This window comes from Copidosoma floridanum, unplaced genomic scaffold (assembly GCF_036245765.1).
Source record: "Copidosoma floridanum isolate Cflo_tuat_1 unplaced genomic scaffold, Cflo_Japanese_pri ptg000001l, whole genome shotgun sequence".
NCBI lineage: Eukaryota > Metazoa > Arthropoda > Insecta > Hymenoptera > Encyrtidae > Copidosoma > Copidosoma floridanum.
In genome coordinates this window covers 5,040,522-5,059,806 of record NW_028321878.1, presented here as the reverse complement: position 1 = coordinate 5,059,806, position 19,285 = coordinate 5,040,522, and the positions used below count along the sequence as shown (strand labels likewise).

At 43.7% G+C, this 19,285-nt stretch overlaps 1 protein-coding gene across 3 annotated transcripts in view; it reads right to left on the bottom strand.

Annotated features, from left to right (window-relative positions):
- Positions 1 to 19,285, bottom strand: part of babo (TGF-beta receptor type-1 babo) — a 35,764-nt gene that overhangs the window by 14,227 nt on the left and 2,252 nt on the right. For 2 of the 3 annotated variants that reach the window (XM_023389111.2, XM_089591508.1), the window contains exon 2: positions 6,599 to 6,710. In XM_023389111.2, the coding sequence (XP_023244879.2) occupies positions 6,599 to 6,710 (112 nt within the window). Of the gene's footprint in view, positions 1 to 39; positions 180 to 6,598; positions 6,711 to 19,285 lie in introns of all 3 variants that reach the window. The other variant, XM_089591546.1, reaches the window with a different exon arrangement.

Sequence of the window (19,285 nt, the reverse complement as noted above, 5' to 3'; positions counted from 1 at the left end):
GAGTCAATATCCAGGAAGAATCTACTGGTCAGACTGTACCTTCTTTGTTGCGCGGGTGAAGCTGCGGTTTCAGGCCGCGATTGCAATAATCCTCTTTGCAGCACTCGATGACGAAGGTCGTGTTTATCGAGTCGCTCGTCATGCAGAAGATCATCGGCTCGGGCTTTTTTCCCACGCACCTACGTGAGAGCCGGCAACCGGGGTTTTTTCAAATACAAATAGAGCAAACAGACCAAAACAAAAACAAAAGCAGCACAATATTTCTGATCAGAACACATGTCACTTTCTTTACCTCTTGTTTTCGATTTTTCTCTTTTTTTTTTTTTTTTCCTTAGATCTACGTCTGTTGTTGCCATTGTGGGCCTGTCTTACTTTTTTTTAGTCGAAAAGCCCTTACGGATCGATTGTTGAAATTGCGGTGTGCACCGTAAATTATTCCAAAGCTCGTTTTTTTTTTTTTTTTTTTTTTTTTTTTTTTTTTTTTTTTTTTTTTTTTTTTTTTTTTTTTTTTTTTTTTTTTTTTTTTTTTTTTTTTTTTTTTTTTTTTTTTTTTTTTTTTTTTTTTTTTTTTTTTTTTTTTTTTTTTTAATGTCCATAAGAGCTTTTCATGCAAAACAGGGTTGTTAATTTAAAATGTCAAACGTTTGCAATATTACATGTATGTATGTTTGTACCTGATAGCTATAGTGATACAGGACTATGTACGTAATGTTATTTGAACTCAAAAACAAAGTAAACTCAAAACAAAAAAAAAAAAGGAAAACAAACGAAAACGTAAAAATCATGTAGTGAACGCCGTGCAACGCAACAAATGATTAATTCGACACACGCAAAATTAAAAATCCGCAACAGTGTAGTCATGTCCTATTCGTGGGATTCTAGACATCGATCGAGAAAGTATGAAGCGAATTGAAAAAAAAAAAAAAAAAATAGGTATACGATAATATTATTTCATCCATATTCGGGCGACTGAAAAAAGCTGCTGCCACCCGAAAAATATCTTGAATTTATAATTATGAACGGCTCATCTGTAATTCGTACGTGGCTAATCACGAGCAATAAAATTTCCACGAAACACAACGATGTTGCATGATTTATCAAAAAAAATGTATGATTCCCACCAAACTCATGATAAAATTTATAAATTTCAATGCGATAGTTTGTCCATTAGGCTACACCGATTTTTCACCTTCATCCCTGTCTCGATGGACCAAAATTCCAAGAAAAAAAGGAAGGACTTGAGCGAAATACGCAAACCTCTATATTTTCCGGATGCGAAATAAAAAAGAAGATGCACCAAAGGCTGTCCACCTTTAGAGCTCGCGTATAATTGTCCAAGGAGATTCGCACCAGAAATCACGTGACTGTTCATATTCCCCATATTGACTGCGCAACTACGCCATGCCAATAAAAATCCTTTCGCGCACGCGTGTAACGTTAGAGCTCGACACTTTTTTTTTTTTTTTTTTTTTTTTTTCACTCTCAGCTGCCACGGCTTTTCTTCCGTGAAAGGACGTAAGCGATGAGTCACCCGTCTCTCGCGAACGCGTGAAATTAAATTTCGAAAACATTGAAAAAATGCGTATTCAAAGATACATCAACTACCGCGGAGCAACAATGTACCTCTTTGTGTGCACAGTAATCGTATGGAAGAAAGGGGGGGGGAAGAAGGAAGAGGAGGATCATTGAAAATGTAAAGATATGCGTTCCTAGGCGTGCGCTTGTTGCTCCTCCTCCACTTCCTTCCCGCCCCCCTCCGACCCTCGAAATGTATTTATAGCCGGCACGGCAGGCGGAATCTAATACTCTGTTACGATAGAGCCATATACTCTTGTGTACATGGTATCGACGCAGCAAAGAAGATTCGGTGAATTATCTGCTGCCCAAAGTCGCGATCGGAATCACGTGAATTGGTTGAATGTTGGGTAAATTACTTCCTGATGGATACTCGAGCGCGTGCAAGGGTATTAATTTTAACTGTGCACGTGAGCGAAAGGATCGTCGGTGCGTACTTATACGTGTTGGCGTGTCGTCCGATTAACGAGGCGCGATAAAACAATGGAGCGCGAGCTTTTGCGCGCCCGAGTGCGCGTGTAAGCTAGTGTATGGGTGGGAGGGTTTTGCCACGGTCGAAAGCAGATAATGAGAAAGAGAGGTTGCGCGCGTAGAATGACACAGAGAACACGCGCTGCTCGGCGCAATGAACCGAGACCCACGGGCTGATCAAGTTCATTCGCCCTTGGCTCTTTCCCTCCCTTTTTTCTTCTCCTTTTCCTACATTTTTCACTGTAGCCCGTGGTTATGCTGTATTCGCTCGAGTGAAGGAGGTCCGCAGTAAGGACCGTCGACGCGCAAAATGATGGCTCTTTTTTTTTTGCGTCTAGTATGATTTCGAGCGTTTCTTTTGTTAGAATCTTATACGCATTGATTGCGTTCATTTAAGATTGTGATTAACCGTGTGTACCCGTCTAAAGCAGAGTTAGAAAAAAAAAAGTTTAATTAAGAATTATTGCATGAAATTCAGAACAGTGTACTTTCTGGTACACAACACGACAGTGCAGCAGATTGGGTTATTCAACAGAACAAAAAATGTAAACTCTTTCCCTCTGGGCCCAACTACTGCCGCTATGGCTATATTAAACGTATTACGTAACACGAGAGTTTGTTGTTGTTAGATATAAGTATGAACGCTCAAAAGAAGAAGAAAAAAAAAATCTGTCGATTAATCAACAAGGAAACAAAATCCAAACACGTTTGTGAGCCAACAGCAGGGTTATCAAAACGAACAGAAAAAAAAAAAAAGAAAAAAAAGAATTAGACACACATCGGGAAATGTTTTTTTTTTGCGTTTTTTTTTTTATTTTTGCACATCGTGTGTTCACCTGGCTGAGGCTCGGGCTGTTTCAGTAAAGCTAACGCTGGACGCAAGCCTCTGTTGCAGTGATCGCTATCGTGGCAGCACGTGTAATTGATTCGGCTTTTTGGTCTTCGTTTGGCGTAACACTGGTGCGGCTCCTCCGGGGGTAGCCAATTTTCCCGATCGAGGCACCTTTAGTTTTTTTTTTTGTTTTTTTTTTGTTTTTTTTTTTCAATCACACAGTACATGTATCGTTAGATTATTAAAATTGTATGCCGTTCTCTTTAACGACTTTTGAAATGACGACCGAAGGAAGCGGTCAATCTTTGTGATGATGATTTCTTCCGCCCCTGCGTCCAAATGGCACTTTGTGACAAAAGAGAGAGAGAGGCTGCATAATATCCGTATATGCATAACGTTACATAATTTATAAAACTCTTGCAACACCTATGGTTCAGGATACGGATGGGTGACAAAATCAACGGAATTTTTTTCCATAGTCGAATGAGTCATGCAATCAGCGAGCAGCTCGAGCGTCAAAAGAGGCCATTATCTAAAAGCTTTTCGTTCTGAGAACTGCCGCGGGACAAACAAGCCGAGTATGAAATTTTATCCTCCGTTTAATTAGGACACGAAGCGATTGATTAAACATGCACTTACGAGAAATATTTCGTTCATTTAAAACAAACACTCTCCCGTATAATAAAATCTACCGTCCGGAGCATTATACGTATTTGACCTCGTACGCGTGCCCATGCGTTCGTAAACCGCGCATACAAAGCCAATTGCACGTGGTAATAGAAAAAAGATCCGCAGTGTTCCGCACATTACGCCGTCGCTAGCGACATCTCCCCCCCCAACGGCTTTGTCACGCTGTATGGCTTTCTCTATCCACCTCATCTCCGAGGACGAGCTTTTGTGTCGTCGTGGCTGTAACAGCCTCATACCAGCGCGCGCGTGCCAATTGTCGCCAATTAATATGGAATTTTTCCTACTTGCAGCTACAATCTGACGACGACGGTGGGGCTCTTTGTTGGCGATATAACGCGCGATACGATTACTTTTTGTGCAAAACATTGCGCGAGACTTTTAACATTCTACACTCGTCATCAACTACACAGCTGTGTATCGGGTGAGGGAGTGATTTCAATGATAACCTTGTAATTGCAGATAGGACGGACGAAATGTTGTAACAGCCCATTTCGAAAGATTGCCATGTCATTGTGCGAAGGTCAACGATCAAAACATATGGCAAAGCTTCCGAAGTTGTCGAAAAAAGCTTTATAGAGCAAACAAACGTATCAACTATTGAAATCTTAGATATTAGAGCGGAGCCAAAAACAAGGCAGATCAATCAAATGTATCTTTGGACTCGCAACTCGTACAATACCCTTATCTGGACGATTGTATTATTTCGGCAAAATTGAACAAACAAAAAACCTGCCCAAGCATTGACACACGAGAGTGCCAGAGATAACTCAACTCCCAGCGAAACCGTACACACACTCTTATCCATCAGCACCGATTCCGAGACGGAGAATGAAAAAAAACATACAAGCACATCTCGCAAACAAACGGTAGCTCGCTACATTGCCGTAAAAGCCGTGGAAAGAAGAGAAATTAACAAAGGGCAGTACACGAGACATTTGTTATACTCGCGATCGGCAGGGGCGATCGTAAAAACGGTGCGAGAGCGAGACGCGTTTCGAGAAGAGGTCCCATTCACGTGAGTCCACTCTTTTCTTTTCCTCCACCATTTTTCGAGATTGGACTTTTTTTTTTTTTTTTTCATCTTTACTCGCGTTAACGAGAAAGTTCTCCGCACCACTTTTCCCCTCACAGGAATCGCGTCGCTCGTAATCTCGTAACGCCACACACCAGCATGTATATTTCCGTGCTGTACATGCACTAGCCAATTTATTACAAGTACAGAGCAAGTGTTTCTCGGTAGATGAGAGATACGCCGAGAGTAAATCGGAGAATTAGACGCTAGTCTTATCTAAATGACGCAACAGAGCGGACGTCACGAGCCGTGGATATTGTTTGCGCCCCAAGTATCGCGGCGCGTTGTCGTCACGTTGACGCGAGGAGCAATAAACAATTTCTCGCGGTAGAATAAAGGCCGGGGCGGGAGGGAGCTCAATGGAGCTAATTCACGACCGCGCGCGAAAGAGCAGTGGGTAAGTACTATACGTGTGTGCGCGCGCAACGAAATCGAGAGGGAGATAATGGGGAGCTCTGGAAGATATTAATTCGTGCTCCAAAACAACAAGCAAGTCGTCGAACCCAAACAGGCGTGGACGACTATTATTGGATCGTGTTTTTGCAATGCTCCGGCGCTTGTGAGTGCGAATCGGCTTTGTTATCGCGCAGCGATACGGGTCTGTTGTGCGTGAAAATAAACAGCTGGACGAGCTTCGTTGATGAGAGAAAAATACAAGTTTTGCTCATGAAATTCGTCACTCGAATAACGAGTGTGGAATCGATCGGGGTAGCAAACACGCATCAACTAAATTCGCGAGCAGTGTCATCGTCGCTCAGCGTACATACACATTACATGTATACAAACAAGGCTCGTCGTATCGAGCGACGGAAACTGTACTAAAAATACCGACAGCCCCTTATATTTCGCATCATATATTTCATCGATCAATTTTCGCCTTGGTGATGTTGCTCGAAAGTATCAGACAGCGTTTTCCATCGCACGTAAGGGTTTGATCCAACCCCCTCTAATACATTTATCTACAGTTGTTAATAAAACACGAATCATCGTTACGGAATCGAAAGGCACGTACGAATACGTGATTAAAAAAAAGTATTAGCTGTTCGTGGGTATCAAATGTCTTTTCTTAGCGACTGAAATATCATCGCGTGTAAGTATAAAGGAAAGATAAAAAATGGAAAAATCTCGGGAAAAAACAAAATCTTGCCAGGGGGGAAAAATCACCAGCAACGAGTAGAATACCATCGGCCTCGAGGAAAAGCCGTGTACCTTTTCGCGCGTGGATAGGCGTGCCCGTGCTGTACGCAGTACTTAAGTAATATACGCAAGCTCGCACGCGCCGGGTCGTTTCCATCGCTACGGGGTGGTCGCTAAATAACACGTGGGGTGTATAGGTACGAAAGAGCTCTTCCACGCTGCCTCCCTCTCTTTTTTTTTTTTTTTTCTCATTTCTTGCCTTTGTACATACATATATACTTGTGCCCTTCGCGGGGCGGAAGAAATCGATCGTTCACGAAATTTTCGTACCAACTCGGTGTACGCGTACATGTTTATGCGTACAGGGGTGTCGAGGCCACCCCACAAGTTTGTTTGCCAGTGTCGGTATCGTTACCCTACTTTTATTTATTTTTTTTTTTCCTCTTCGTTTTATGTTTTTAGGCCGAATGTAAAGAATCTCGTGCTTCTTTTTCTTTCGATAACGAGGATTATCGTTGACCGAACTATTTATCTTTCATTTTATTCCGATTGGGAATTTTTCCTACTATTTCGTACGTCGGAATGAAAAAGGGATTGTAGAAATATGAATTTTTTTTTTCCAGTGTCACGATTAACTTAATTTTACGTGTGACCACGCGAATAAAACAAAATAAATAAACAAAATTTTGTATGAACAAAAACTTTAAGTAAAAAAACATATGTGTTTGATCCAGAGACGTACTGTACGTACAACAACAATTATCGATTACCGAAGTTAATATGGCTATGTACACGTATACTGTAGCATCAAAGAAATATACCTGTATGCGTAAGTAATGACATCCTTGTCCAAACTCGTGCTGGCAAAACAGTAGCCATCTGTTTCGCAAGTGTTGTTGGTTTCCGAGCAAATGTCGCAGTGACACTTCAACCCTGGAAATAGACAAACATCATCAATTACTTATATAATTGTTTTTTTACAATACTACTTGAATATGTAAATTGTCAACAAATATTTTCACAAAACAAACAAAAACAATTTTTGGTCATGAAATATGCAATGTTTGTTTAGCCATGACAAAAAAAAAAAAACATTTGAATTGCAAATCATTGAATGGGTCAAAGCAAGCCAGCGCTGCACAAAATCGCTTATTGTTTTTGCAATCAAGGTTTAAGTACTCGCCCACTACAATTTTAATTTTAATGTTAACTTCAAGTTTTCATTTTTTATATTCTGTAAAGAGAGAGTAAACAAAACAATTTGAAAAAAACACAGCACAGATGGACTAAGAATATCCCCAATGAAGCAAAGTATATCCTGCAAAGACAGAAAAAAAAAAAAAAAACTAGATCTCATAGTTTCACGTAAATCGGAGCAAACAGAAGGAAGCGTCGTCGCAGATCGTCGAGACGACGAGACACGCGAGCCTCCCCTCCCCCGACCCGAGACGCTTTCCGCTCGAAATGTGTATTCTATTAATAATCAGCCAAGGGAAAGGAGGCTGCCTGGGACCCCGAGAAATGCCAAGAGAGCTTGCCAAGACGCGAGACAACACCGGGGTGACTTGCCTCCTCTATTAGGTATGTATCTACCTGATGTACCTATACGTATATATTTATAACTAAACAATTTTTTTCTTTTTGTATACGCGAACAGTGACAACTTCGACATGTAGACAGTGAACCAAACAGCACTTCTTGAAAATTATGTATTTTTCCTCTCTCGCAATTTATTCGTGCCCGTGTGTCGATACTATACACGGGAGGAACGATAAATACACCTTTCGTATTCTCATGACCACACGCGTGCACTATTCAAGCAGTCGTAAAATCAGCATGGAGGTATACGATGTGGGGATGAGCTCGAATTTCGCATAGGACGGATTTGCATGTACACACGCGCGCGCGTCCCAACTCGGAAGCGTTTCTCTTCGTGTCCTCTGACGCGGGGACGATCCTAAGGCCCGATAGCCTCCCTCCCGGCCTCTTGTTCGTGCGCACCGTTGCCTCTTGCATCGATAATCGAGTGCGCCTTGGCGCTAAAAGTATATACCTTCCGAGCCTTATACGTGGAATACGGAATTTCTCCCGGTGCATGGCGTGGAAAGCGAAACGGGAACTTGTTGTGCGAGCCTCGATCGTGATTTTCGATTATCCCTGCATCTTGTAGTACTCTCTATTTTCCCTGTTTTGCTATTTTTGCCTATAGGCGATGAAAACGAGGTGGTGGAGGATAAACGTGGCGAGGGGGACGTTGTTTTTGCAGCTGTCTGTGAACATTTTTACGTGCAAGAGGAACCCGATGGAAGGGGCGTGAGCGAAAATATTCGAGGGAACTGTGACAGAGAGAGAGAGAGCACCTCTTTCTCCTTCACCTTGGAAATAAAGCGTGTAGGTCGCGGCGATTCAACAAAATTACTATTCCGGAGCACCGGACGACAGAGAACTTGACAAAAAAAAAAACGCTCCTAAGTTGGAGGCTTAAAAAACCTTATTGCGCGAACGCCCACGCGAGGGTGCATTGTACAGAGTCCCGTACTCACTTTGCCGCTCCCCTAAAAAGAGATCTCGAAACAACACCTCCCCTTCTGCGTTCCGTCCTCTCTGGGTTCCACTTGGCGCGCGCGGGGGGCGTGCACGCCTAGCGCGAAACTACATAATAGAGCGAAAAAATCGCTCCCTTCTAGTCACGTTCCCGGGAACTATGCTCCCTACGCTCGTAATATCTGCTTGCGAGAGTTGAAGGAAAAAAAAAAGAATAGAGAGGGGCACATGTGTGTGAGTCGCTCGTACAGGGCTGCTTGCCCGTCGAGAATGGGAAGAGGGTCCTTCTCTCTCTCTCTCTCCTTCCTGCTTCTTCGCCTTCTTTATTCTTCTTCTTTTTTTTTTTTTCCGGATGCTCTCCGCGAAGCTTTTATGCGGTGAGAAAAATGCACGCGTTGCTGATTACCGTGCAACCGCAGAGCACCATGTGTGTATATTGCGCACTGATGAAATCTCTCTTCGGCTTGCGGCCTTTTTTCCTTTTAACTATACAAACATAATGACCCCCCCCCACCCTTTGTTGCTTTTTTTTCTTCTTCCTTCATTTAATCGATTCTCGGGTATTTTGCGATTTTTAGTTTGAAAATTAAAATTTTACGAACAGTTGCTCAGTGATTCAGATGACAGACGTTTGTTTCGTATTCGTGAAAAAACATAATACTCACAAGTGCACTTGTCGATGGAAACTCGATCCGAAACAAATGTAGATGCACATACGTATTTATTGATAAAATTAAACAAAGAAAAGTCTTTGTTTTCTCTCTCTCTTACTAAAAATAATACCTCCGATTCCCGCGATACAGTTGAGAGAAAAAAAAAAAAGAAAAAGAGCAACGAATCCGCGCAATAAATTTCAATAACAACGTTTAGTTTCACTTGGAACTCTCGCGGCTGTATAATGTCCTTAATGACTTCGTCCGTACTTATGTGCACACCACACGAATTGTGGTAGGTATATTCCAGGGAGGAAGAAAATTAATCAATTGCCACGAGAGAGAGAGAGAGAGAGAGAGGTCGCTCGCGCGCAACGCAGCATATCAACGACGGCATGCAGCAGCAGCCCAAGTCGTAAAAATAAATAATAAAAAGAGGAGGAGGGAAAGACGAGTGGAGGAATCCACGAGAGGGTAATGGAAGAAGAGAAAAAAAAAAAAAAAAAAAAACAGATATACAGAAGAAGATGGAATACACACACAGGAACGTGCGAGGAGATAAAAGCCACCCATGGGCTGGACCGAGTGTCTATACAGACATCGGGAAAGAGAGAGTGCAGTGTGCACGCGGACACTTTGTTAACGTGAAAGACAATCCACTGGCGTGGCTGCATGCGTATATGTATATGTATATGTATGCTGTCGTTGTCGCTGTTACTCACTGCACTCATCGGTGTAAAAGTCATGCATACGCGCGTATATATACATTCACGTAAGCGTGTACATGTGTGTGCTGAGAGAGGAAAAAAAAAAAAGAAAAGAAGGTGCACTGCAAGTATTGTGTGACAGCCTCCTCCTCCTCGACTCCGCGAAGCTCCTCTCCCAAGTGTATGTATGTATATGCATCTACGTATATACATATGTACAGACGGTGAGTTGTACGTGCATCCTGCTCTATGTGGTTTTTGTTCGCCAATAGACGAGCAAACTTGCAACGACTGTAATCTATATATATATATGTATATGCACATATACGCACAAGGTACACCTATACTTGATACCTATGGCTGTGGGAATAATATAGATGGTAGTGCGAGGCGCGGAGTAGGTATAACTACTTGTGGAGTCTAGACTCAAGATTTCCTGCGGTTGTTGCATTATTTGTCGTCAGGATAACTTTGACTCGCTCGTTCATTACAGATGTACCACCTATTCTCGAGCGAAAAGCCAACATTCATCGGTAAAAGGACATGGGTATAACTTGAAATAGGTCACGTTGAACTATAACTGTTTTTTACACATACGTACATCATCTATCGATGTTAAGTTTGAGTAACTATATTCTTTCTTCTAACCCCTCATCTTTCCTCTGCTCCGCGATTACTTCTCGGATATCATAAATTGGAAATGCGTGTACATCGAGACTTTATAGACCAACAAACGCGTATAGATCGACAGAGTGGAAGGAACGAGTTAGAATTTCGTCGAGAAATGCCTCGTTTCCTCCTCAATCCTCAAAATTAATGACTGTATCTTCTCCGGCGAGGTCTCACGCGGAACACAAGACAGCCGTCGTCTCGCAGCCCCGCGGCGACCTTAGTCTATCTTTCTTTCATCCCTATACAGTCATGCCACAGCATCGAGAATAAAAGAGGGGAGGGGGGGAATAGGTATACCGACAGGATCGCAGGTGTTGTTGCCGGGGACGACTCGGCTCGTCACGTATATTTATATCCCCTGTGGTCGTCAATTACGCCTCCTCCCGATGGCCGCGAGTCCGCGGAATTTTCTCATTCTCCCCCCGTGCGACTGAGAAATTCTTGGCACTTCCTCTCCCTCTCTCGAGGTATGAAGGATTCTCTCGCTGCTATACGATGATGGGAGATCGGTACCGACTTGGGAAACAATACAGGAACACGCGAAAAAAGGGGGATGTTATATGAATACAAAAACAACAACGAACGAGGTGAGTATTTGCCGCGAAGGATCGACAACGATGACAGAGACACGCCATACACGCATATCATCACGTGTACGCACTGGTTATTGCTTGGTTACTTGTACTTGCTCGAGGAAACGAGTTTAATTCGAGTCATTAGCGCACGCCTACGTGGGCAGGCGTCTCCGACCCCATGTACACAACCTTCATCGGATCTCCTTCTCTCATCGCGTGTACGTATACGTGCATTCGTGATCATATAATGAGCACCCGTGTGTGTGTATAATATGTATACAAAGTTGCGGGGGAGACCCAGAGGTCGCCCTCGCCATATCGTATACAAAAATATACGTATGTTTGTACACGGAAGAGAAAAAAAAAACACCCACGGCTTTTGGTGAATGGTTCGTTGAAACATTCGCTGGTGTACACCCATATTTAGTGAGTTCGTGTAATGCTGATAAGTACTTTTTTTAAAAATATATATCAGAGAGACAAAGTAAAACTTTGCATCGCTCCACGCGTGACCCGTGCACCTATAAATATATGCTTAAACGCGTGTGCTCGCCAGGACTATGTATGGGCTCCTCGATGATTTCAACTGCTCGACCATCGATCCATCATGTAAAATATACGTGTGCCATTGACCCATGAGCTTTTAATCGCCACGGCACATCTTACCGGTAATAAGGGACGATATGCTACGGACCACATCACGTATATACACGAAAGCAAAGGAGGAAGGAGCGCGGATACGGCAAAAATTTCCACCGCGTCTTCACCCCCTCCTTTTCCACCACCCACATCCATCCTTCCCAGGGATCCTTTGTCCCCCCTTTCTCTCTCCTCCATCGGCTTCCTTTTAATCCTCGGCTCGTGTATACTTATATACACCTGTAGCCTCTGCGCAGGGGAGCCATGCATTCTCAAGCGGGAGCTAGGCGCCTGCACAAGAAAGCGGGGGAGGAAGAGCCTCCGCTGTCCGATCGCTCGGATGATGAGGGTCTTCCGTTCCCGGAGCTCCCCCGCCCCTACCACCGCCATCCTCGTGTATTTTTGTACCTGACCCCCTAACCGAATAATAATATAATCGCGTGGGCCGCGGCGGTGCGCGGACTTTGTAAGAATTTCATTCAAAGGGCAAAGCCACGAAACTCGTCCTGCTCTACTCCTGACCGGTTGGGTGGGTATACATTTTTGTGTGTCTGTGTGGGTTACGCGTAGAAACGCATGGGCTTTTAGACTCGGATGGTGTATAGTTAGAGAGAGGACCGTGCGAATTCCAAACTAGTTTTTCGGCGAAGCGATTTCTCGCGAGGCTTGTCTCTCCTTTGCCGTGGTGCCGACGCATATCGCGATCGGATTGGCCTCTATATAAAGGACCAAAGTTGGACGAAAGCGCCGATCTCTGCAATGTATGTATAATATATGCAGGACTCGGAGCGGGAAATTCGTTTGATTGAGTCTTCAAGTCCTTACTTTGTGCAGAGAGCAGAGGCTCTTTTTACGCCTCTTCCGTGGGCTCCAATGCTAACCAATTGGATTTTTAGGGTGATGCGTGTATTTTTTTTTCCCCCTTTACTTCTGCGTGGCGTAGATGTACATTATTATCATTGAGAAAGAATTTTTAAATGCTTGGATGTGGGTACAGCTGTTGTTGTTTGTTTGAATGAAATTTTTTTTTTTTTTTTTTATATATATGTTTATCAATACAACTATTTGGCCACTGAGAATTCATTTCTACAACATTCTACGAAAACAATGAACGAGAAAATCTGCTTTGTGTTGATCAAAAAACAAAATGTGTACAGTTGCAGACAAGCCGTGGAATAAAAAGAAATCAGCGTACGCATTGTACACACAGGCCACGTCTTCAAAAATCACGTGGCCCAGGACATCTCGTCTTTTAGGACAACAAAAAAAAACACGTCCACATACGATACATCCCGTGATCTTTTTTACTCCTTTTTTTCCTACATGGTTGACGCACGTACACACACGTACGCCTCTCACCTTGACAGAGCCCACAAACACGGCGATTGTTTGAGAAGCTCACGGATGGCGCGTAATGTTGCGTAAATTGAAGCAGCACGATAAATTATCACTCGCAAGCTAGCGAGCAGTACACCAATGTCTCGTACATTTGGAACGAGCATAAATAATAATAACTGTGTGCACCTATAATACGCGCATCGGGAGGAATAGAGGGGTATTCGTGTCATAATTAAAAGCACCGCTCGTATCGCGTGTCTTGATGACGTACTCGCGTATAATTATATTATGCATACCCGCCGATGGATCGAAGCATACTCGAGGCTTCTACGTGTGTGCTCGCAGGTATGTATGTACACATATGTATTTATCAAAAAAACCGATGAAAAAATGATGACTATCGAAATCGAGTTGCGAGAACAAGACTCTGTATCTCTCTCTCTCTTTGTATCAATAAAGTATGCGTACGTGAGTATCTTGTGGATACACGTCAGATTCGCTGCGCTTATATTTTTGCCAGCCGAGCGGGTGAGGTAGGGGGGGCCATTTGAAAGTGTAATACCGACCGATAAACTTATACGGCGCTCGAGCACAGCGGGCTTTGATGTTTTCAGCTATACGCAAGACCCAAAGTGCTAATTTAACGCTTCGCGTTAGTGTTTTTTTTTTTTTTTTGTTTTTGCAAATTTAAGAGGAATAAAAATAAAATGACTGTCGTCACTGTTGTTTTTCGGTTTCTTGCTTTCAAGTATTTATATTTTTCGTGACAGCTGATGCTACGATTTTTTTGCTTTCCGTCTTTAAGGCCATTGTCAAGTGAACCTTGGTCTCTCAGGCACGGCAGATGATTGAATATCAAACTCCGAATGATGAAACAACAATTGTCGTTCAATACATAAATAGAAACTACTTTCGTATGTCGATCTCATCAAAGCTGGAAACCATACCGATTGATTTTCCACAATCTGGGCAAAAAAATCACAGTCAAACGTACATGTAACTCTCATTTATTCGTGAGGTTTGACTCTCATCCACCAGATACGCATATTATCAAATAAAAAAAGCTTATCCCTCGCGGTGCTCGTTACTCCGAGATAAAAACCCCTTCGAGGAGAGAGATACGCATCATCATCTGGGGGTATTGTACACATACGTATGCAAACGTTTTAAAAACGAGGCGACACCGCGCATCAGCTCCCGCTTATCTGTATTCACTGCGTTGTGTGCTCGAGCGAAGACATTTTTGTACATCTTTTGTCAAATGTTAAAATTTAGTTTTCCTATTCAACCATTACTAAGCATGAGAGAGAAAAAAAACTATTTGATAGTTTCCGTTAGTTTTTTTTTTTCAACGTATCGAGAGCACATTACAATACATTTCGAGCACCGACTAAAAAAAAGCCTCCGCAATTTTTATCGGCCACGTGTACATATTATCGTACTCACACCACACGTGTGTTATCTCGATTATCACTCGATTTGCGGGCGAACCAAAACAGCTCGAATCTTTTTTTTCCTCTTCGATGGACGAAAAAAAAAAAAAAAATTATAAGAATCCATACATCTACACCTACGTGGAGCACAATCGACTGTGCAATTTCGTTAAAATATATACTTTTCTCAAAGAAAAAAAAAAAAAAGTAAGGAAAAAGTAACAGTGACGAGCAAAAAAAAAAGCACACAAGCGATCCCCCGCGTATAAACAACTGATAAAATAGCAATGCAAACACTCGCACGCGATGCTCAGTGTTGGCCTCGCATTACCAGTTCGACAGTGCTGGGCGTCCACACTAACGAAAGCGAAGGAGGCTCGTACTGCAGTATCATCTCTCGCTGAGATAAGGATTTCGGCATTCGTGTATAGAGGGTACGAAAACCCTCGCGCGACGTTGCAGGTGGCGGCGGGGAGGGGAAGGAGCCATTAATAAACAATCCGATCTCCCGCAAAGTCGAGCGTGCCCCGTGTGTACATATACTATATCACCCGAGAGCCGAGACACGCAGTACGGTTTGCGCGTACGCACACATTCATCATGCGTTTTTGATAAGGATTGGCCGAGCATAATATATAGAGATCTCGCGCGCCGAGGCTTTTCTCTGCGAAACTTGCGTGCCCATTTATTGTAACGGAGCGAGTCTTTTTTTTCCCCACTGCGCTCGGACCTGTACTGGCAGCGCTCCGAGTTTTCGCTCGATCGACACACACCCGCTTCCCTTTTACGTTTCATTTGTTATTACAACGTTAGCACTGCCTATCGATGCTTTCAAAAGTATCTTGTATACCGCGCTTTACGTATGCGTACACGCAGAGCGGCGAGCGCATCGAATTACACGCGCAGCTAATCGCGCTAATGATAAGGGTCCGTTCCACCGTGAAGCTCCGACGGTAGAGAGGAGAACGCGGTGTGTACAAGGGGTACATATATTATGATGTACGCACACGCTCGTGTATGTCTTGTACACGTAGGGGCTGGTGGTGTGGCTTGCAACGTTACAGGCTGAGTATAAAGGCGTTCCAGCATACCGTGTACAGGTGGTGGATGTAAGGGCTGTAAATTCCGTGCTTACACGAGCCCCGAGCTTTTCAAAGGCTGCACGTGTACTTGTGTATAGGTACAGAGGCTTCGGTGCAGCACCAATAGTCGTTTTTCTTAGTACTTTTTTACACTCGAGGCGTGAAGCTCATTTACTTGCCCGTTGGGCTTCAACACCTCGAATTGTGTATACAAGCGGAGCGTGGAAATTCGAGCGACAAGTGGTATCGTGCGTTCCACGAGGTTGGTGCGATTTTTTTACGGGTAATTTTTCGATCTTTCGACTCCTCGAGGGTAATTGACGCGTTTTCTCCCTTAAAGCGTATACATATATATCTGCCGAGTCGTGCTTTGCCAAACAGCACAGAGGCTTCGGTTCCCGCCTTCCTAATGCGATTTCCGTCCAATCTCGATCTCCCTCCTTTCGTTCTCCGACTCACGACCGGCGCCGTTTCTCCCTTTATTTTTTTGCCCCTCTCCGCAGGAGCCCCGTGTGTTTTGCTGTGGTGTATATAGCTACGCCGTGGAGCCCATCGTCGGTTCCATCTTGAGAAAGAGAGAAAAAATGGCGATTCGTGGCCACGGAAGTAGGTACGCGTATGTATATATATATACACGTAAACGACTGAGTTATGTGCATTTGAGCTCTAGCTGCCCCCTCCTCGCGTGAGGTCATTTTCTCACGACGAGCACCAGCTGTACCATTTCCACGAGTGGAGCTTTAATTTCCTTTCTTTCTTTCTTTTCCTACGAATCGGGAGAGACTTAACGAAGCCACCTTCTCCGAGAGCAAGATCGGGGATCCGAGATTGTGCCTTTAACACATCTACGTGCGATGCGATCTCGGTGAGTCGAGAAAAAATGCGACCGACAGTTCCGAGACCAAAGATATGGCCAAGGGGGCAGATGCAAATGCAGCAGTACGAGGAGATACCGATTATTTCAGAAATCGTTTGACGGCGCATTTCGTAAAAACCATTGCGAATGAGATTCAAGTGGTTAATCCACAATCTCGTTCATTCTTGATTGGGTGGTAAAAAAAAAAAAAAAAAAACTCCCTAGTACATCCACCCGAAACTAACTCTTTCTTTCCAAGAACCGGCGCTGTCTTTCACGGCCGAGTGGCGATAGCGATGGCGCGCTGAAAACAGTGTCGTCAACCCCGCTTAACTCAAAGATAAGCCATAGTGCCTTTGTCCATAAATTACACGTATATGTATGTACTTTTTTTTCTCAATCATTCGAGACACTCCAAACTTTGTCGGCTATTACGTAACCAAAGTAACCGAGAACAGCCGAAGCACTCCTCCTCGTATACGTTCAGATGGCTCGAAAGGGGGAAAAAGAAGAAGAAAAAAAATTAGCTTCGGAAGGATCACGTGGGTATTATTATTTCGCAAGAGTCCTGAAATTCCCTCGCAGTGGCGGGAACTTGAAAATCAACATTCGGCCTGCGGAGGCAAGGAGCCGATTTCCTGCGAATCGGTGTACTTACCCACGATTTAGCGGATGGATACCCGAAGCGAAGAGGGCGAGAAGGAGAGGGAAAAACGCGAGGCCGCAGCGGGAGGGAAAGAGAGAGGGCTCGGGCCGGATGTAATGCCTTAATTAAATATTCTCACGCGAAACGTACCGCACACGTGGTGCCTAAGCTGTACGTTACTGGTTACCATTGCTATATGCCATGGTGCGCTGGGGATGGGACGAGGAAAAAGTAATATAGAGAACGTTTAGTTTCCTGCTTTTGCGAGTCCGAGTGGGCGAATTCTTTTTTAAGTGCAAATAATATATGATTGTGTAACGATTGAAGGTGATCTGTTGCTGTCGCTTATTACGTTAAATTTTTTTTTTTCATTTTAAAAGATTTCTTTCACATCTGATTGATTTAATTGCCCTAAATGTATGTCAGGTGGACTCGGGCAATCTTATAAATTATAGTTGAAAACAGATCGATGAAAGGTAGAAAAATTCAGTGATTGGCTACTATTGATATAAATGAAATTGAAGCTTCGAGTTTTATCATTTTGAAGCCCCAGCTTTCTTTTGCATCCGTTTTTTTTTTTAAGACAATCGGTAAGAACCCCTTTACGGCACTATATTTAATCTAATCTCGAGCAATGAATAAATCGTTGAAAAATCGTTGACCCAATAAATGAAATCCTTACGCTATTTTACAGAGCACCTAAACAACGCACAATGTACTCCGTAATTTTACCGATACCCACACATTCGTAGACATACAACTTACAACCGATCGAGTATTCCTCCGTATCTTTTTTTTTTTTTTTTTTTTTTGTTTGGCTCCGACGATAAACTCTCGAGGAGAGGAGTCAAGCTACGGAGTTTTTTGTTGTGATTCGTCTGCGTCATCGATCAGAATTTTCCATGCAACGGCGTATACGAACTGCCCCGTTCGGTGATGATGAATGAACACGAGTGCACTCCTATACTACATCTGTTGATCGGTCGAGCATTTTCTTGTCTAGTCTTCAGCAAAAGGTGGGATTTTCAATTGCACTGAAAATCCGATCGGATGTAATTGGTATGGATTTGTTTCACCTCGACCGACAAGCTTTGTTTCATGAAAACGTGCTCAAAAGCTTCGAAACAAAAAAAACTCAACGAAGCAACTCGAAATCCTCGTGGACACATGTACCAAAAGTAGAAAAAAAAAAAAAAAAAGAAGCTCATCGATCGCTCTACGCGAAGAAAGTGCCCCTCAGCGGGGAACTCACGCACACTCAGCTCTGGGCTATGCCGATCATCAATAGCCGAGATTAATCCGTGGGAAGGGAGGAAAAAGGAGAGGGCGGAGGGACGAAAGGAATCGCTGTATCCTCCGAGGAGCGATATATATGTATACAGACGGAGATGAAGCGAAGGCGAAAATGTCACGAGTAGGAGAGACGGGGCACCGTTAGGCTGCGGGCAAAACGCCATTTTCCCGTTCGATCGCCGCTGTGGTTCGGCACGCGGATGTTATACGTATATATATATACATCGACGCTCATCAATGAAAATAGACGCCGGCGCCACTATGTGTGTGTGTGTGTGTGTGTATGTACACGCGAAGAGAGAAATATGGGCGAGGGGGTGGCATGCAGCGAGAAACGGGAAACGAAGGAGGAGGAAATAAAAAAGAGAGTTGCACGCGTTTACCGCTACGGCTAGTAGAGCGAGGGATTACAACGGTGCCCTCCGTGCGCTTTGTTTCACCATCACCGGGGGAATTTCCAACGGCATCCCTCGAGTTTGTTGGTTTTGAAAAAAAAAAAAAAAAAAAAAAAAAAAACGAGCTCCCAGCCCTTTTTTTTGCAATTGGTACGGTGAAAAGGCACTTTTTTTTTCCTCCGCGAGGAGGGGTGCTGGCTTCGCTTTGGCGTGGCAACAAGAAGCAGAGCGCTCGGGAGGATTGTTATGCAAATACATGTATACATACCTACAACAACAAGAGGAATACCACGGCGCCGTTTATCAGTGCCTCTCTTTGGAGCCGGAATGTATATGTATGTATAAATAGTCGCGATCTTGCCTCATCATCGTGGCGAATTGCATGGCATCGAGCGCACAACGAGAAGAGGGATGAGAGCGTACGGAAAAGCGTCAACTTTTCTTTTTTTTTTTCATTTCTCCCGCGATATCGATCCCCCCTCTGCACCGTCCTAGTCTCGCGCCCTTTTCTTCTCTGCGACGGAGCTTGCACAGACTGTCGCGCTAAAATTTTCACGAGGCTTCTCTCGTTCGCTCCAGACGCTGCTACTCTATAGAGATTCGAGTGCATGCTCTAGTCGGACTCGTGTTGGAGACAAGTATACCTCATATGTATGTATACGCGGGGCTTGCGAG